The sequence below is a fragment of the Buceros rhinoceros genome, unplaced genomic scaffold (genome assembly GCF_000710305.1).
Source record: "Buceros rhinoceros silvestris isolate BGI_N320 unplaced genomic scaffold, ASM71030v1 scaffold32372, whole genome shotgun sequence".
Classification (NCBI taxonomy): Eukaryota; Metazoa; Chordata; class Aves; order Bucerotiformes; family Bucerotidae; genus Buceros; species Buceros rhinoceros.
The window spans coordinates 12,397-28,151 of NW_010399992.1; the positions used below are offsets into that span (position 1 = coordinate 12,397).

General features: G+C 48.1%; 1 protein-coding gene across 1 annotated transcript in view; it reads left to right on the forward strand.

The window, feature by feature from the left end:
* The window catches only part of QRICH1 (glutamine-rich 1), a 22,247-nt gene extending 11,994 nt beyond the window's left edge, over positions 1 to 10,253 (forward strand). Inside the window, exons 3-10 of the mRNA XM_010131698.1 lie at positions 432 to 1,451; positions 4,037 to 4,214; positions 4,835 to 4,989; positions 5,797 to 5,911; positions 7,176 to 7,284; positions 7,639 to 7,790; positions 8,472 to 8,562; positions 9,322 to 10,253. Of these exons, the coding sequence (XP_010130000.1) occupies positions 432 to 1,451; positions 4,037 to 4,214; positions 4,835 to 4,989; positions 5,797 to 5,911; positions 7,176 to 7,284; positions 7,639 to 7,790; positions 8,472 to 8,562; positions 9,322 to 9,514 (2,013 nt within the window). The 3' untranslated portion in view covers positions 9,515 to 10,253. The remainder of the gene's footprint in view (positions 1 to 431; positions 1,452 to 4,036; positions 4,215 to 4,834; positions 4,990 to 5,796; positions 5,912 to 7,175; positions 7,285 to 7,638; positions 7,791 to 8,471; positions 8,563 to 9,321) is intronic.
* The last annotated feature ends 5,502 nt before the right edge of the window (positions 10,254 to 15,755 follow it).

The following is a 15,755-nucleotide window of genomic DNA, read 5'->3' on the forward strand; positions in this document are numbered from 1 at the left end:
TTTAACATCAGAATTGTAATGCCCGTGACCTTTAAGCCTTGCTATCATGAGGCCTGTGCTGAAATAACATTTTAGCAATGCAGATAGCTCTGAGGACTCTCTTGGCTTCCAAGGATGCAACCTGTTGGCTTGAGCCCACAGAGCTTTGAGGATGGAGATGCTGACGCGCTGTTCTGTTTGTTGAGAAGTGTGGCCATGTGCCATGCTGAGCAAACTCACCTACTGTATCGCTGTTACCAGCCAGGCACTTCTGGAGTAACTTGTTTCATTTTCCTGAGATATTTACTAGTGGATTGATGTATGGAATCATAAAGCAGAGCAGAAAAGACCTGGAGCATAGACCTCCAATGATGGACTGTCTCTGTTGATGGCCCCCCTCTTGAATTGCTGACGCTTGCTGGTCTCTAACTGCTGAATTGGTGCCGTTGCAGGTTCAGGTCCAGGTCCAGCAGTCACCGCAGCAGGTCTCCGCCCAGCAGCTCTCTCCTCAGCTCACTGTCCATCAGGCTTCGGAGCAGCCAATACAGGTCCAAGTGCAGATCCAAGGCCAGGCGCAGCAGCAGGCATCGCAGACAATACAGAGTCAGTCTCTTCAGAGCCCCTGCCCGTCTCAGCTGCAGGCAGCTCAGATCCAAGTGCAGCACGTGCAGACTGCCCAACAGATCCAGGCTGCGGAGATACAGGAGGAACACATACAACACCAGCAGATCCAGGCCCAGCTTGTGGCAGGACAGGCCATTACTGGTGGCCAGCAGATACAGATCCAAACAGTTGGGGCACTGTCACCTCCACCTTCTCAGCAAGGCTCTCCGAGAGAGGGAGAGCGGCGGATCAGCACTGCTAGTGTCCTTCAGCCTGTGAAGAAACGTAAAGTGGATATGCCTATTACTGTATCGTATGCTATTTCAGGGCAGCCAGTTGCCACAGTGCTGGCCATTCCTCAGGGCCAGCAGCAAAGTTATGTCTCTTTACGGCCAGACTTGTTAACAGTGGACAGTGCCCACCTGTACAGTGCCACTGGGACCATTACTAGCCCCACTGGAGAGACTTGGACCATCCCTGTTTACTCTGCTCAACCACGTGGTGACCTTCAGCAGCAAAACATAACCCACATTGCCATCCCTCAGGAGGCCTACAATGCCGTCCACGTCAGTGGCTCGCCAACAACGCTGGCTACCGTGAAGCTGGAAGACGACAAAGATAAGATGGTGGGAAGTACTTCAGTAGTGAAGAACTCTCATGAGGAAGTGGTGCAGACTCTTGCTAATTCGCTCTTTCCAGCGCAATTTATGAATGGCAACATCCACATTCCAGTGGCGGTGCAGGCTGTGGCAGGGACATACCAGAATACAGCACAGACTGTGCACATATGGGACCCGCAACAGCAACAGCAGCAGCCCACACCCCAAGAGCAGGGGCAGCAGCAGCAGCAGCTTCAAGTCACTTGCTCGGTAAGTGAAAACTGCTTCTGGGTCTCCATCCATAAGCAACAACTTGCAAATGTTGTGGAGAGGGAGGATGCCAGCAGGCAGCTGGTATCTAGGGAGCAGTGTCTGTCCCAGTACCCTGGGCTTGACGTAGGGCATTTGACTCCTGATAAGAGTAGGACTGCAATGTTTTCATGTTGGTACATAATTACAGGATTCAAAACTTCCCTAAAGAAAGTACAGTCTTGATCTTTGTAGCATAAATTAGATAACTCCTATGTAAATTGATACGTGCTCATTGCTAGCTGCTTGGTAACAGGTATTCCAAGGTCTGTGCTCTTCTCCTGAGCTGTTGCGGAGGTTGGAGTGGTCAGGCAGGGATGACTGCAGTGTGGTAAGGTGTGCAAGTACACTGGTCACCTAGTTATCAGCTGCTTTGTGTTATGCAGCATGAGGAGTCCATAGCAGATCCAGTGCCTGGGTAAAGAGTTGAAATCTGACTAGTTGTGAGCAAACTTCATGGCCCAGGGGTACCTATCTGTAACATCACGTCATGCTGCTGGAAATGCCTGCTGTGCCAGAGCACAGGAACGAGCAGGTACAACTAAGCATCTCCTCATGGTGCTTGGCAAACATGGCAGCCTAATCTGTTGCTGTTTTTTTTAAAGGCTTTCTTGCTAACTTTAAGCCATAGATTATTTTGAATTGTTTTTTAAGAATAACAAGAGCTACTAATGGCCTCTCTCACATGTGCAAATGGATTTAATTTATCTTTTATTACCAGAAAGTGAAAAGTGATTGATCTGTCAGAGCTTGTTTTTGCAGAATGGAATGAGGGCAAAAATATCCAAGTCTGCTAGTATAAGTGTTGTAAATTCTTTCCAGTTTATAAATAACACTGTTGGCTCTATAAAGACATATATGCCCTCTCCTTCATCAGTAGGCACTGAGACAAGGAGGGTTACTTTCTGTAATCATATTTTGGAGTCGTTTGTGGGCTGTAGCTCCTCAAGAGGGTTTTCCACATCTCTAGATAACTTCCAGGTGCTGGATGCCCTCTTTTATAAAGCTGTGTGTTAACCTGTAGGCAACAGGTTATAGATCTTGTAATGCAGGGGGGTTGGTTTGTTTGGGGGGTTATTTTTTTGTCATGTTCCAAGAGCATTCTGTAGCTCCTCCCTCCCCTGTATGGGTACTTCAGAGATCACTTCATTGCTTTTAGCTGCTTGAACAAACTAAATTGATAGAACTCTTTGCCTTCCTAGTGCTGTCAGAGCAGCTTTTGCTGACGATTGATACTTGGCAGCATCAAAGGAAAAGTTACTTTGTTATAACAAAGCCTTGCTTTTTGGGGTGGCTCTTAAGGAGAAAGCAAAACTGTAAGAATTGCTGTCTCTAACATTCAGGGTGCCAGTGAGAATTTGAATTAGGGCTGTAAGGCTTTACTTTAATCTCCTTAGTTGAGGTGGCCACGAGACTTTCTGTGGCGTGGGATTGAGAAGCTGTAGTGAAGAATGCAGAGTGAGCAGCTGGAGGGCTCACTGCTCTTTCTGGATAGGTGCCATCGGTTGCCTGTAAAATAAATTTCAGTTTGAGATAGTGATTTTCAGTGACTTAAGGTCCTGCTACAGAGTAGACTTCCAAAGAGTCTGGAGACCTCTGAGGTCTATAGTAGGTCACACAGTAGCTCATGTACGGTAGCTAGTCCTCATTAGCAGCTTTTGGTGGTGTGAGAGCATTGCATGGCAGCTGAATTACCACGTTGCTGTTCTAGTCTATTATTACTTTACACCTCTTAAAAATGAATGAGTCTTACCAGTTCTTGATGGTAAGAACAGAGTGTATTTCTTGTGTCTGCCTGTTGCATACTGAATCATGAGGAGATCCTGCCTTCAATGGGTAAGGGTGGGGAAGGGTGCAGGCAGTGAACAACACGCCGTCATACCCAGAACTGTGCTCAGGGCAGCCTTGGTTTGGAGCAGCAGTGGTTAGTGCTGGTGGTGCCGTGCTGTTCTTCCCTGCCAGCGGCTGGAGGTCACTGCAGCTGCTGTGTCTGCGAGGGGCCTTGGGCTGCTCTTGTAGAGAGATGATGGACTTTGGTGGCAGTTCAGAGTGACAAGTCAGCTGAAGCCAACAAAAACGCATTGGAACAAATAGGGCTTCAGAATCAATACTGACCCGTTTCAGGGTTCAAGGGGAGACCAGAAGTCTATTGTCGAGAGGACTTTAGCCCTATGAAGATCCTTGCTTTTGAACGTACTGGCTAGCTGCTTCGTGGTACTGCACAAAGAACAGCTGGTGGCTGTTAGGTCACCTGTGATGTTCTGCTGAACTCCTAAATGCATCAAACTGCAAGTCATGTGGATTTGCTAAAGGGGTTGTAGGTACCTCCATTCAAGCTAAAAGCGCTCTTGGAGAGATGAGTATGCTTTCGTGAGCAGCAGTTCAGGTTAGATGGCAAAGGCTGTGTCCCTTGGATTAATCTCTTGTTAGAGAGGAGTGTGCAAAAGGCGGCTGTCCTGGGCTAAGGGCACTGCAGCGTTACTTGGGTTTTGTCAAGCTGTTGCATATCAAAGTGTGTCTACAGACCAAAATGTTTTCTTTCCTAGGCTCAGACTGTTCAGGTTGCTGAAGTTGAACCACAACCACAGCCACAGACTTCACCTGAACTTCTACTTCCAAACTCTCTGAAGCCAGAAGAAGGGCTTGAAGTGTGGAAAAGCTGGGCACAGACCAAGAATGCAGAGCTGGAAAAAGAAGCCCAAAATAGGCTAGCGCCTATTGGAAGTATGTGTCCTGACAACATATACTTTATTTCAAGTAGGATCAGGAATGACTATAGCATTAGCTGTTTGCTGCTCTGGAAAACACTTTTGTTTAATCACTGATTGTTTTTAAATTTAAACTTTGGTTTACTCTGCAGTACTAATTACTGTCTGCTCCCACTGCCACAGGACTTGTTCCAAGGGAGATGTTTGCTCTGTGCGGAGCCAGCTCAAGCACCTAGGCTGGTAGCAGGAGGAAAGGGCACTGTGAGACTGGTTCACGGATGAACAAAATGGCTGTGAATGCCAGCCAAGCTGGTGGAGCAGTTGCGGAGCTGCTGTTTTTCCTATTGCTGCAGGGCAGTGTTTCATTGTGGCCATGGTAAAAGGCGGCAATAGTCACGCAGCTGGCAGGGCAGAAAGTCTTCCTGTCAGATTCTTGCCTCATTATCATTTAGTAGATCTGACAGCCTACGATTTTGATTTATTTCAGCTTGCTTTATTATACTGGGAGAATGAGGTGGCGCTGGGTCTGCCAGATAACATGGCAAAGCTGGAGATATGGGAAATCATCCCTGAAAGATTGGGAAATAATATGGCTCTATGGCTTCAATAATATGGCTTTGTTTTGTTTTTTTCCAGGGCGTCAGCTGCTGAGGTTCCAGGAAGATCTCATCTCTTCAGCTGTGGCTGAGCTGAATTATGGTCTATGCTTAATGACACGAGAAGCTCGAAATGGTGATGGTGAACCCTATGATCCAGATGTGCTCTACTATATCTTCCTGTGTATTCAGAAGGTAGGGGAGGGCAGCTGTATGTGCAGCAAAGCCATGCGTGTTGTCAGCATGTATAGGGAGAATTCTCTGTTGTGAAAATGGAGACTGTGGCTTCCAATAAGCTTCCCAACAATTTCATAAGAAAAAAGTCTGTCCACTTAACACCCCACCAAACAAGAAAAGCCCGACAACATTTGAAGTGTAATTAGTGCACAGCAGTGGTTCAATCCACTGAGTTCTGTTTGTGAAGAATTATTAATGATTGAGTTCAGTATCATGGTGAGAATAATAAACCTTTTAGTTTTTTTGGTGGGAGGAGGAGGGTTGGATGATGCTTGAGGAAGCTGTGAATGTCAAAACTCAATCTAGTTGAAGCTTTAGCAGGCAGGAACTTAGCATTGTGTGGTGTGGGAAGTCTGAGTCGGTAATACTGGTGTGCTTTCTGGAAGGGCTGCAGGAACAGAGCTAAACTCTGACAGGAGAATTGAGCATCTCTCTCCTTAACCTGAAAAAGTAGTGTCCAAGGGACAGTCATGTGAAATAACTTGCCATGAACATACGTGGAATAAAAGGTGAAACCCAACCAGCTTTACTTTCTGAGATGGTTTTTCCTTCTGCCTTTAGCATTCCCATGATAGTAACTGAGATTACCTACTCTGTGCTGGCCTTCGTGCAGGGGTCCTCTCTCTCCTAAGTTGAATGTGTTAGTCTGCAGTGCTGTGCTGTGAAATGTTTGACAGACCGGGTGCCTGGGCTCTCAGGACAAGGTCTGGTGTGAGGAATACACTCGCTGTCACTGTGCTCGACCGTGTTGTGAATCTCTTACAGTATCTCTTCGAGAATGGCCGAGTAGATGACATCTTCTCGGATCTCTACTATATTCGGTTCACTGAATGGCTCCATGAGGTTCTCAAGGACGTACAGCCCCGTGTTTCCCCTCTTGGTAAGAACATTTGTTTAAGAACTTTAAAACTTGCCAGAGTTTGGGATGTCTAAACTGAACTGAGTGAGTGATATCTGAATAGAAACTCTTCCAAAGTCTTGGCAGTGAACACTGGGGTTACTGCACGTGTCAGGCTCTAGCCCTGGCTGTTTTTGAGAATTATTTGTCTTACCACTTGTCACCCATCAGAAGGCAGATTGTCGGGACTTCGTAGTGTCGTGAGATTGACCTACTTGGAAGCCAGCTGATCCTTGATCTGCATCCAGCTTCCTCATCTGAAGTACTAATACATCTTGTCTCTAATAAGTATTGTTACTTTGGGAGATAATACAACACTGTTGTGTTGCCATGTAGCCAGATGGATACGGCCTGCAGGACCAACTGAGTGTTCAAGAGAAAAACAGTGTGTGATGAGAACCTCGAACACTGCAGTCGAGTGCAGCCCTTTTCAGCCCTGTATTTAGAGGTTGATGAGTGGTGGGGGAGCAGTTTCAGAAAAGACAGATTTTTGACAGAGCTGCGTGTGAGAACTAGATGAAGAATTGTATTTTCAGAGACAGAAACCTGGTTTCTCATTACTTCGTTCCCTTTGATCTGGGTAGACGTCAGTGAAGAAGCTATTGCTTGTGTTCACAGAAGTAGCTGATGTTACAGACTAGATGGCTAAGTAGCACCGTGAGTTTTGGAATCCTTTTGTTTTCAGTCTGGCTGTTTGATCTGTGCTTTGTCATTCCACAAGCCCCGGAGTTCATACTGCTGTCTGTTTTGCTGTTTATCTGTGTATTTGGAGTATAGTATTTCTTTCACACAAAGGAAAAAAAATAATCTGAGAATCAAAGGATTACTCGTGTCCAAACGCATCGCTTGGCACTGTGTCCTGACTGAAGCTGCATGCAGGGCCAAGAGCTGATTTGTTACACTGGCCTGCCTGCTCTCACATATTATTGGATTAGGACCATCTGCATTGGAGTCAAGCCATTAATTAAAAGCTGTTTAAGTGCATATTTATTTTTCTCTGGACTAGGACATATAGGCCTACTGCAGAAGCACAGGCTCTGCAGCTAGAGGTTGATGTACGTACACAAGTGTTTCTTGACTGTATTTAAAAAGTTATTTGCACAGTAGTGAGTCTTGACATCAGCCAGGGTCTCCTCTTCCTCGTCGCTTAAGATTGATGTGTCCTGCAGTACTTGCAGGCTATAAAATGCTGCCTGTTCCTGCTGTGACTGTCTCCTGGCATGATGCTGACTTCTGATTATTGCAGGTTACGTCCTCTCCAGTCACGTGACAGAAGAGATGCTGTGGGAGTGTAAGCAGCTCGGAGCTCACTCCCCTTCCACCTTGCTCACTACACTGATGTTTTTTAATACAAAGTAAGTACTTAGGGCTTTGGGAATGTAGGGGCATAAAAGAGCTTCAAATGCCTTGACAGGGATGGTAGGATACTGCTGCACTGGATTAGGGTGAAATCATGGATTTTGAATGATTGCACCCAGAGCCCTCTTGCAGCCTCATGAGGCAAAGCAGATGCAGTGCAACAAGGCGGTGAGCTAGGAGAGGGGAAACGGCTTGTGGCTGTTGTGTGCTTTGCTGCTGGAACAAGTCTTTAACCTGGTGTTGGTTTGAGCTTCAGCTGGCTCACGAAGAGTAAAGATAACTGCCTCACTGCTTGTGACAGTGTCCTTTACTTGCCTCTCAATGTTCTGCGTTCTCTCCTTGCTGCTCAGGTACTTCCTGTTGAAAACAGTAGACCAGCACATGAAGCTGGCCTTCTCCAAGGTGTTGAGGCAGACCAAGAAGAACCCTTCTAACCCCAAGGATAAAAGCACGAGTATCCGCTACCTTAAGGCCCCTGGTGTACACCAGACAGGACAGAAAGGTAGTGTCTGCAAGTTTTCTGTGGGGATATTTACTTACTGGGCTTGAAGGAAGTGGATGAAGCTGGAGATGTCTGCAGGTGGGGCCATGAGAACCCAAGGCTCTGCCCACTACCCCATAACTCAGCCTAGCAGCAGGAGTTTTCTGTGTGTGCTGAGAGAAGGTACAACCTTCTGATAACAAGCCTGGGGACGTACCTTACCTGAGGCGTACAGGGCTCATCAGGAGCTAAGGATACATTATTTTTGTTACTTTAGGGTTTTTTATGGGCAAAGGGTCTATTGGGTGTAAGTGCTTGTGAACAGAGGGAGAAACTTCTTTGGGGGGGCTTCTCTTGACTCACACAAACCCATACAGAACCCGTATGTAAGTGCAGTGTGGCCTCTTAAAAGCACAGCTGCAGCATTTAGCTGAGGCCTTGCAGTCTCAGTAGGGAGGTTTCTCTCCTTTTGAGCACAGATAGAGGAGAAATGGGAAGGAGGATAGGGATGGGTTGTGTCCGGTAGTAGCCTTGGGATGATGCAAGCTCTCACACAATGCTTTGAGCGTTTACAACCGGGCGTCTCTGCCCTGGACCAGCCGTACGGCTCTTGCCTGTGCCTAGGTGCTGAGGCCGGATGGCACTGCTCGGTTTGCTGTGCTCGCACAGTGTCTGACAGACTTCTGGGGGGCTGGTTTGTAGTTACAGATGACATGTATGCAGAGCAGACTGAGAACCCAGAGAACCCCCTGAGGTGCCCGATAAAGCTGTATGACTTCTACCTCTTCAAATGGTGAGAGCTCTTGTTCGCGTGCATGGTTGCTTGCCTTCTGTGACTGTTAGGCTGCATCTTGCAGCTGGCCTAGTTTTCAGGGCTGGGTTGTATTGCTGGCACAGTTTCTATATTTGCATAAATTTTACTTAAATGGGGAGGGGCATTGATGTGAGAGGGTGGGAATTACTCTGGCACGTAAGTTGAACTTCTGCGGTATTTAAAGAGACACATCCTTATTTGTGAACTGGCTGCTCGTAATCTCATACTCAGAGGTGTTGGCGTGATCTCACTGTTCTGCCGGTGACTTGCAAGCAAGTCAGCTGGAAGCATCTGCCTGAGATGAGATCAGGGTTCTGTTCGGATTGGCTTCTGAACAAAAATGAGGACTTGCTACGGAGATCGAAGAGAGCTTCAAAAGACTCACCTCTAAATTATGGTGATGCTGAAAATTAGGTACATGTTCCTCTGCATGGATGGGTCTGCAGCTGGCCTGGGTTTGAAAATAGCCCATCCTTGTTTCACTCTGAAAGGTCCCTGAAGCCATGTGTGTGTTTCACTTACCAGAGTGAAATAAAAATTACTTTCTCGTAGTCATCACCATGGCTTTTTCCCCTTGGCATGGCCTAAAAGCTGTAACTAGCTGTAACGCTGTACCTTTGTGTCTCATCAGCCAGATGTTCACTATCGGGAATTGTGAAGCCTGGGGTGAGGATAGTGGGAGTCTCTCCCTCCCAGGACATTCTGTTAGTCTGGTTATTTCTGATCTTCCTCACGCAGCCCCCAGAGTGTGAAAGGCCGGAATGACACGTTTTACTTGACACCGGAGCCGGTGGTGGCCCCCAACAGCCCTATCTGGTATTCCATCCAGCCGATCAGCAGAGAGCAGATGGAGCAGATGCTCACCCGGATCCTGGTGATACGAGAGATTCAGGAAGCTCTTGCTGTGGCTAATGCCAGCACCATGCACTAAGGCATCCTTCTTGGCTCAGAAGGGGTGGGGCGGGGTGACGGGGGAGGGACAAGCAAAGATAAATTGTACAGACTTTTACACTAAAGGAGATGCCTAAGTTTTTGGTTTTTTTATTGGTGTAGCTATGAAGCCCTTTTAGGCTTCTTCTCTTTAAAAGAATCTAAAGGAAAACCTACCCATTGTGTATCCTACCCAACACACCAAACTGTTGGAACCATTGGAGGCTGCGTATCCCCTGCGAGCTGGGAGCTGTGGAAAGCTGCTGGTTGACTCTGGTTTTTTTTATGATGTAGAAAATATGAACTACAGGATTTGCCTGGATGGCTGGGGCCTCTGTCTCCTTGGAGCACGTGCAGCCTAGAGGGCACAGAATGATGGATGGACCTGCTCAGCCAGTGGAGGAGAGGCAGGCATCTTCTTTTCTTGTGCTTGGACGTTAATTTGCTGTTATCTTGGAAGGAAGAGGAGAGAGTGAACTGCAGTTGTGATTTATACAAAAAAACCCAAACCAACGATTTCTATTCAGACCTTTAAGTGACATTTTTAGATGTTAAAAGTACAAACTTTACCACACTCTTCTTTTTTGGCCTAACATTGAGGCCTTAAACCTTGAGGCTCCTGTGCCTGATGGAATTCTTGTAACATACACTTGTGTATCATATAAAGATACCACCCTTGTTTCTCTTATGTATTCTTACTCTAGTTGTTTATTAAGAATGACGAGCACGTCTTTTCAACATGCCATTGAACAATGTGTCTTTATTTGGGGAAGAGTGAGCTGTGAGGGTGGGGGGGTCATTACACAAAGATCAGTATGCAAACTGGTTGTTCTCACCCCTGTTTGTGCTTTCCAGCTCCCCTCCGCTGGACTCCTTTCACCCCTAAAATTAGGAAGGTAGAAGGGGATTAACTCCTGTTGAAGGACCTGGCTGCTTGCTGATGGAAGCTCAGTGTCAGGCTAAGGAACGTGGGGGCTGTGAGACAGATCAGACTGTCCTGATGTTCTGTGGCCAGCCTGTGATGCTTCACCCCAAGGCAAATCCCCCTCTCCCCACCTTCACAAACACATCGCACCAATGGCCTGATGGAGGGGTGTTGGAGGGAAAAGGCCTTCCAGGAGCAGCACACGGCTTACTCCTGCCATTTAACAGCCTTTTTGCAGTGTTTAACACAGCTGTGTAGTTTCCGGCATTGTTCATGATCATAAATAAACCCCCACCCTGTAGCCTTGCCTTGCTGCATCTTAAATGGTCGCTGTATTTTATATCATTAACAAGTAGTCTGCTCTTTTGAAGCCAGCGGGTAGCCAACCGTGCTTGAAATGGGAGATCACTCTAGCCAGGCTTGTTATTTGTGCCACCAGCTTCTTGGATGCGGAGAGATGACTCTGCTTCTTGACCTTGTCTTCCCTGCTTCTCCATCTCGTGTCCCTTCCCAGTTTCAAAATATACAGATACATATTTAAATATATATTAGAGTAAAAAATCTTAAAACCTGTGTCCAGGCAACCTGTTTTTCTGAAGCTTCTGTTGACGAGCGCCAGTCCGTATTGAGAAGGAAGGTCTGCCCTGTCTGTCGGTTGTGCACAGTGTGAATGATGAGAGTAGCCATCCCATCCCCTGCCTTTGTGATCTTGAGCAGTGCTGAGGTGCGCAGGCTTAGACTTCAAGCCTCCCATGCTTCATGTTGACGCTGGTGTTCGAGAGGAGGCAGATGTGCTCGGGTTGGTTGCCAGAGCGCGCGGTTTGTTCCCCGCATGGGACTCTCTGGTGCAGAGAGGTGAGGTGGTTCACTAACACCTGCACTCCAAAGTAGACTCTTGGCTCAGTGTCTGCCCTCAGATTTACACCAGGGAAAAACAGTCTGGGGTTGGTGCCCGGATCTGGGGGTAAGTTGGGAAGATGGTGCCCAGGTGGTGTGTAGTGCTGGTTCCCTCAGCTCAGCCAGCAGTTGTCCCCTGTAGGGTGGCTGCTGGTTTCACTAGTGCTGCTCCAGCTGTCAGAAGCCTGTAACGCCTCTACCATGTCTAAGTGACTGGAGCATCCATCTCTGCCCCTAGCCTTAAAATTAGAGCCAGGCTCCCACTGTTTTAAGCAGCTGGTTGTGCTTGTTGCTCAGGACGCCCGACAGGCCTGCACAGAGTGCATTTCCCATTCTTGGGGCAGTTTGTCCTGAACAGAGCTGCAAAGATGTGAGAGAAGCTCCAGACACCCATGCTGAAGTGCCGGTGTATGCTCTGCAGTTCTGCTTGGGAAGCCAGCTCCAGCCTGCCTGCACCTCAGCCTGAGCCTGCTGCTTTGTCCCCGTCGGAAATGCAGGGCGTGGTGACATCATCTGCCAGGTACCCGGTGTACAAGTCGCTTCATTAGGTGGTCTTGAGAGTCACCTCTTGCTCTAAGAATTGCCAGAAGCTAGAATAACTTGACAGAATATTAAGGCAGTTCCAGGTTAGGGATGAACAGGTATTTCAGCTGAGCTTTCTGGGGAAACAGAATTCCCTAAAATTGTAGATTGTGCACTTTCCTTGTTCCTTTTAACTGCAGGATGATCTAAAAGTCTTTCTAGGGGAAGAGTTCTCCTTGATTTTGGAGCATACCGCCTAGGAGAGGGGAACTTGGCACGTGGTGAGCTGTGGAGATCTCCTGACGGTTGGCTTTGCCCTGACAGACTGAAGTGTTTCCTTTATTTTCTCATTGTTTGGACATGCATAGGAGAGGGAATTGCTGACGCAGAGTGGACTGCTGTACTGTTCCGTACTGTCTCATCAGAACGTCCACCGTGTTAACTTCATTCCTGATTTTCAGAGACAATCGATATACTGTGACTTAAGGATTATTTTCCTGGCCCTGGCTTCTAGTCTGGCTCTCTGGAGCTAGTTTAAAAGGTACAGTATTTCTAGAATATAAATACTATGTTCTTTGATAGTGAAGAACATGATCTGCTCCCTTGTAGGGGCTCATAGGAAGGCGTGCACAGAGTAGCACAGAAGAGTGCTGTGGCTTAGGGTTGCTATCCAAGCTCTGGGAAATGTTCCCAGCCAAACATGTAAAATAGCTTTTTAACACTTCCCTATAACCAGCTTGACTGCTGCTTAAAGGGCATTTCCCCACGGCTCCGAGTGCCAAACCGCCCGCTCCTCTGCGCCTGCCTGTATTAAACACCAGCTCTCCGTGCCCTCCGCCGTGTCTGAGACAGCCTGAAGATGTATCAGTCTCTGCAGAAACAGCTGAGGAGTCGAGCTAGGGACCCTGCGTTGTTGGCTTCAAACTGTGCCCATCTTGTCTCCACCGGAAGCAGAGCGTGACTGTTGTAAAGCTCCTCCCGCTCTGGCATAGTCCTCTCTCTCTCGGCACTAATAGTGTTGCTTTCCTAAGGAAACTCGTAGGCTCTTACACATTTGTCCGTTGGAGTTTCATTATGTTCAAAGGTTTTCCTCTAAGTGGTCGTGGCTGAAGAGCAGAGGGCAGGCTGGAGAGTGGTTCTCTGCTCCAGTCTGGAGTGGTGAGTAGAGGGAACAGTCCAGGTGACTTAGCAGGGCTCTCATCTGTTGGCTGCTTCACTGCTACAGATCTCCTGGATTTTAGATGGGAGACAAGGTCCGAAGCAGTTCCTGAGCTGTTCTGCCTTGGATCAATGAAAAAAAGACTTAATCTGATCCTTGAATAAGAATCCTCTTGTGCACTGTTGCTCCTAGGGCAGAAATTAAGACAGTCTTGTTCTCGGTTGCCGCCTGCCTTGGTGTACCTGGCGTGGATTGAGCCATCTTCAAGCCTCCTGTGCTGTGATTAAGAACCGGTCCCAAAGTGGTAGAAAAGAGCCCTCTGAGCATTCGTGGGTGGAGGAGTTGCTGATTCTGTAGTTGCTCTTCTTAGAACCATAGAACCATTTAGGTTGGAAAAGACCTTTAAGATCACTGAGTCAAACCATTAACCCAGCAAATCTTGCTGGTTGGAGTGCGTGCTCATCCCAGCATAACAGTGACTGACTTGCGATCAGTTTGGACTCTTAAGTCACCATTAAAGTGCGATGTAAACTGTCTTCCACCCTTACGTGGGGCTTTTCTCCCCATCTTCTTGCTGGAGCTGCTCCTCTCAGCTACCCCAGGGAACCTACCTTGCCCTGGTGTTTCAGCCTGTTCCGTTTCACTGGTGCCAATGCATAGGAAATCCGTCTCAGCTCAAGCATCTTCCTACCTTAAGGAGCATCTCAAATCTCTTCCCAGAAGTAGCACTAACGTGCTGCCCTAAAATCTCTGAAGCAATCGCTGTGTCCCCTACTTGTCAGTTCCCTTTGTGGTGTGGCTGAAGCTCGGCTCTCAGGGCTGCAGTCACCTTCTCTCTATAACCTTGTGCGTGGCAGCCACATTTGCCTGCTTCTCAGCTCTCGTTTGAGCTCCTCGGAACGGAGAGGTGGATCGAACCCACTTAGAGCAGCAATAAACCACACCTAGAACTTGGAGAGGGAACTTTGGGAGAGAATGAGGTGGAGGGGATGTCTTGGAAAGGCAGGGTCCAGTTGCAGCCCAGAGCCTCGCTTGATAATGAGTGTGCAGCCTATATGCAAAATACGTCTTGTCTGTCCCTCCCGTGTTGATCCTGGTCTAAACAGCACATGTGATTGGCACCCTGCAAAGTGACCTTCAGAACTCTCCAGTAGCTTTGCCCCGTGAGTAACTCACACTACAAATCATTTTAAAGAGATGCACTCAACTATTTTTTTAATTTAATTTTACTCTTATATTCTCTGCTCTTTGTAATCTGCTTGGAAATAAAATGTTTTTCCCTGCAGCCTTTGTTGTAGTCTGTTTGAGAACCATTAAACTTTGCCTGGTGTTTCTACTGGAACAGAAGCCAACTTGCCTGTTTACTGCTCCGCTGTGCTCTAGCGTAACAGCCGAGATCGGCTTAGCAGACCTTTGTTAGCGCTGTCCTTGTTTAAAATAAAGGGTAGAGAGACCTGTTAAACCGATCTGGCTCTGGCACGGTGCCTCCCGTCCTGCTGATCCCGTGACAGGTAACGCTGGCTCGGCGTGTGTGTCCTCGGCAGGTAGCGTGTTCCCTTGGCGGCGTTTCCGAACCCACCCTCTGGGATGGGTATCTCGGTGTCGTCACTCGTTACTGCTTTCGGTGGTGCAAGCCTGGAGCTTGATTACGGCGAAGGACAGAGCTTTTCTTACAGCAGAGACTGCGAAATAGGCGGCTGGAGAGCTGAAATCAACTCTAGGCCAAGGCTTGGCCCAGGAATTGACATGAAGAAGTCAAAGGAGGGTGAGACGTGGTCTTCTATAACAGGCGGTCAGGGAAGAACTGCAGCCCTGTGATGTTCAGAGCGTAGCGCAACGACAAGTGCTGTTAATGTGTCGCTGTAGGGAGATGGTGTCAATGGTGCCGGTCACAGGGGTAGTGACACAGGGTTCGCTGCCCGTCTCTTGCCTTAACGCTCTACATGGTATTTTGGGTCCTTGTCACTGGCTCTTATCTGTGCAAGGGGAAGGCCCCTGAAGCCATGTCCCCGTCCTCACAGCGCCCTCCCTGCGCTGAGGCATGTGCCCTCCTGTCCTGCGTAGAAACAAAACCACAATCTGGTGGGAGCAACTAGAACTTCAGGAGCTGCAGCCTCTGTTCTGTGCAGATTACTGCTGCTGAGACCGACCGAGCCACCCCAGAGCCCTGATTCTGCCCGCAGCATGGTTTACCCATTTGGATTTTTCTGCCTCCTGCGTCAAAGTCAGCATCTACCAAGGCCTCACTTAACTGGTCTCTCTCTAAACTCCGTGCTGTCTTCTGGAGAACCTTATACAGACAAAACCCCGTTGATCCAAGCAACAGGCCCCAACTAGACCAGTGAATCATACAAGAGCTGTTTGCTTCTGGTTAACCTGAACAGATGCTCCATTCACCTTTCACCTGCTGCCCTGCAGCTGGGGAATGCTTGTGTGTTCTTAAAGCTACATGTTGATCTTTGGAGAAGGGTTTGATTACTGTGGTAAGACAGCTGGGGGTACAGGAGCACCATTCTTCAGTTCTCTGAATGTGTTTGTGTTCTTGTAGGTGGTCTTGGAGAGAGAGAGCGGGGTTAGAAGGGCTCTGGTTGCCGCATTTCCCTGGTGCTTGGGGGCCAGACAGTCAATCGCACGCACCAATCCAACCATCAGGGGAGGAGGTTTTCCTGTAGCCCACAGTACCGGGACCTGTGCTGCTGCCCGGGTGGATCTGCAGGGCGGGGATGATCAGCTCATCCT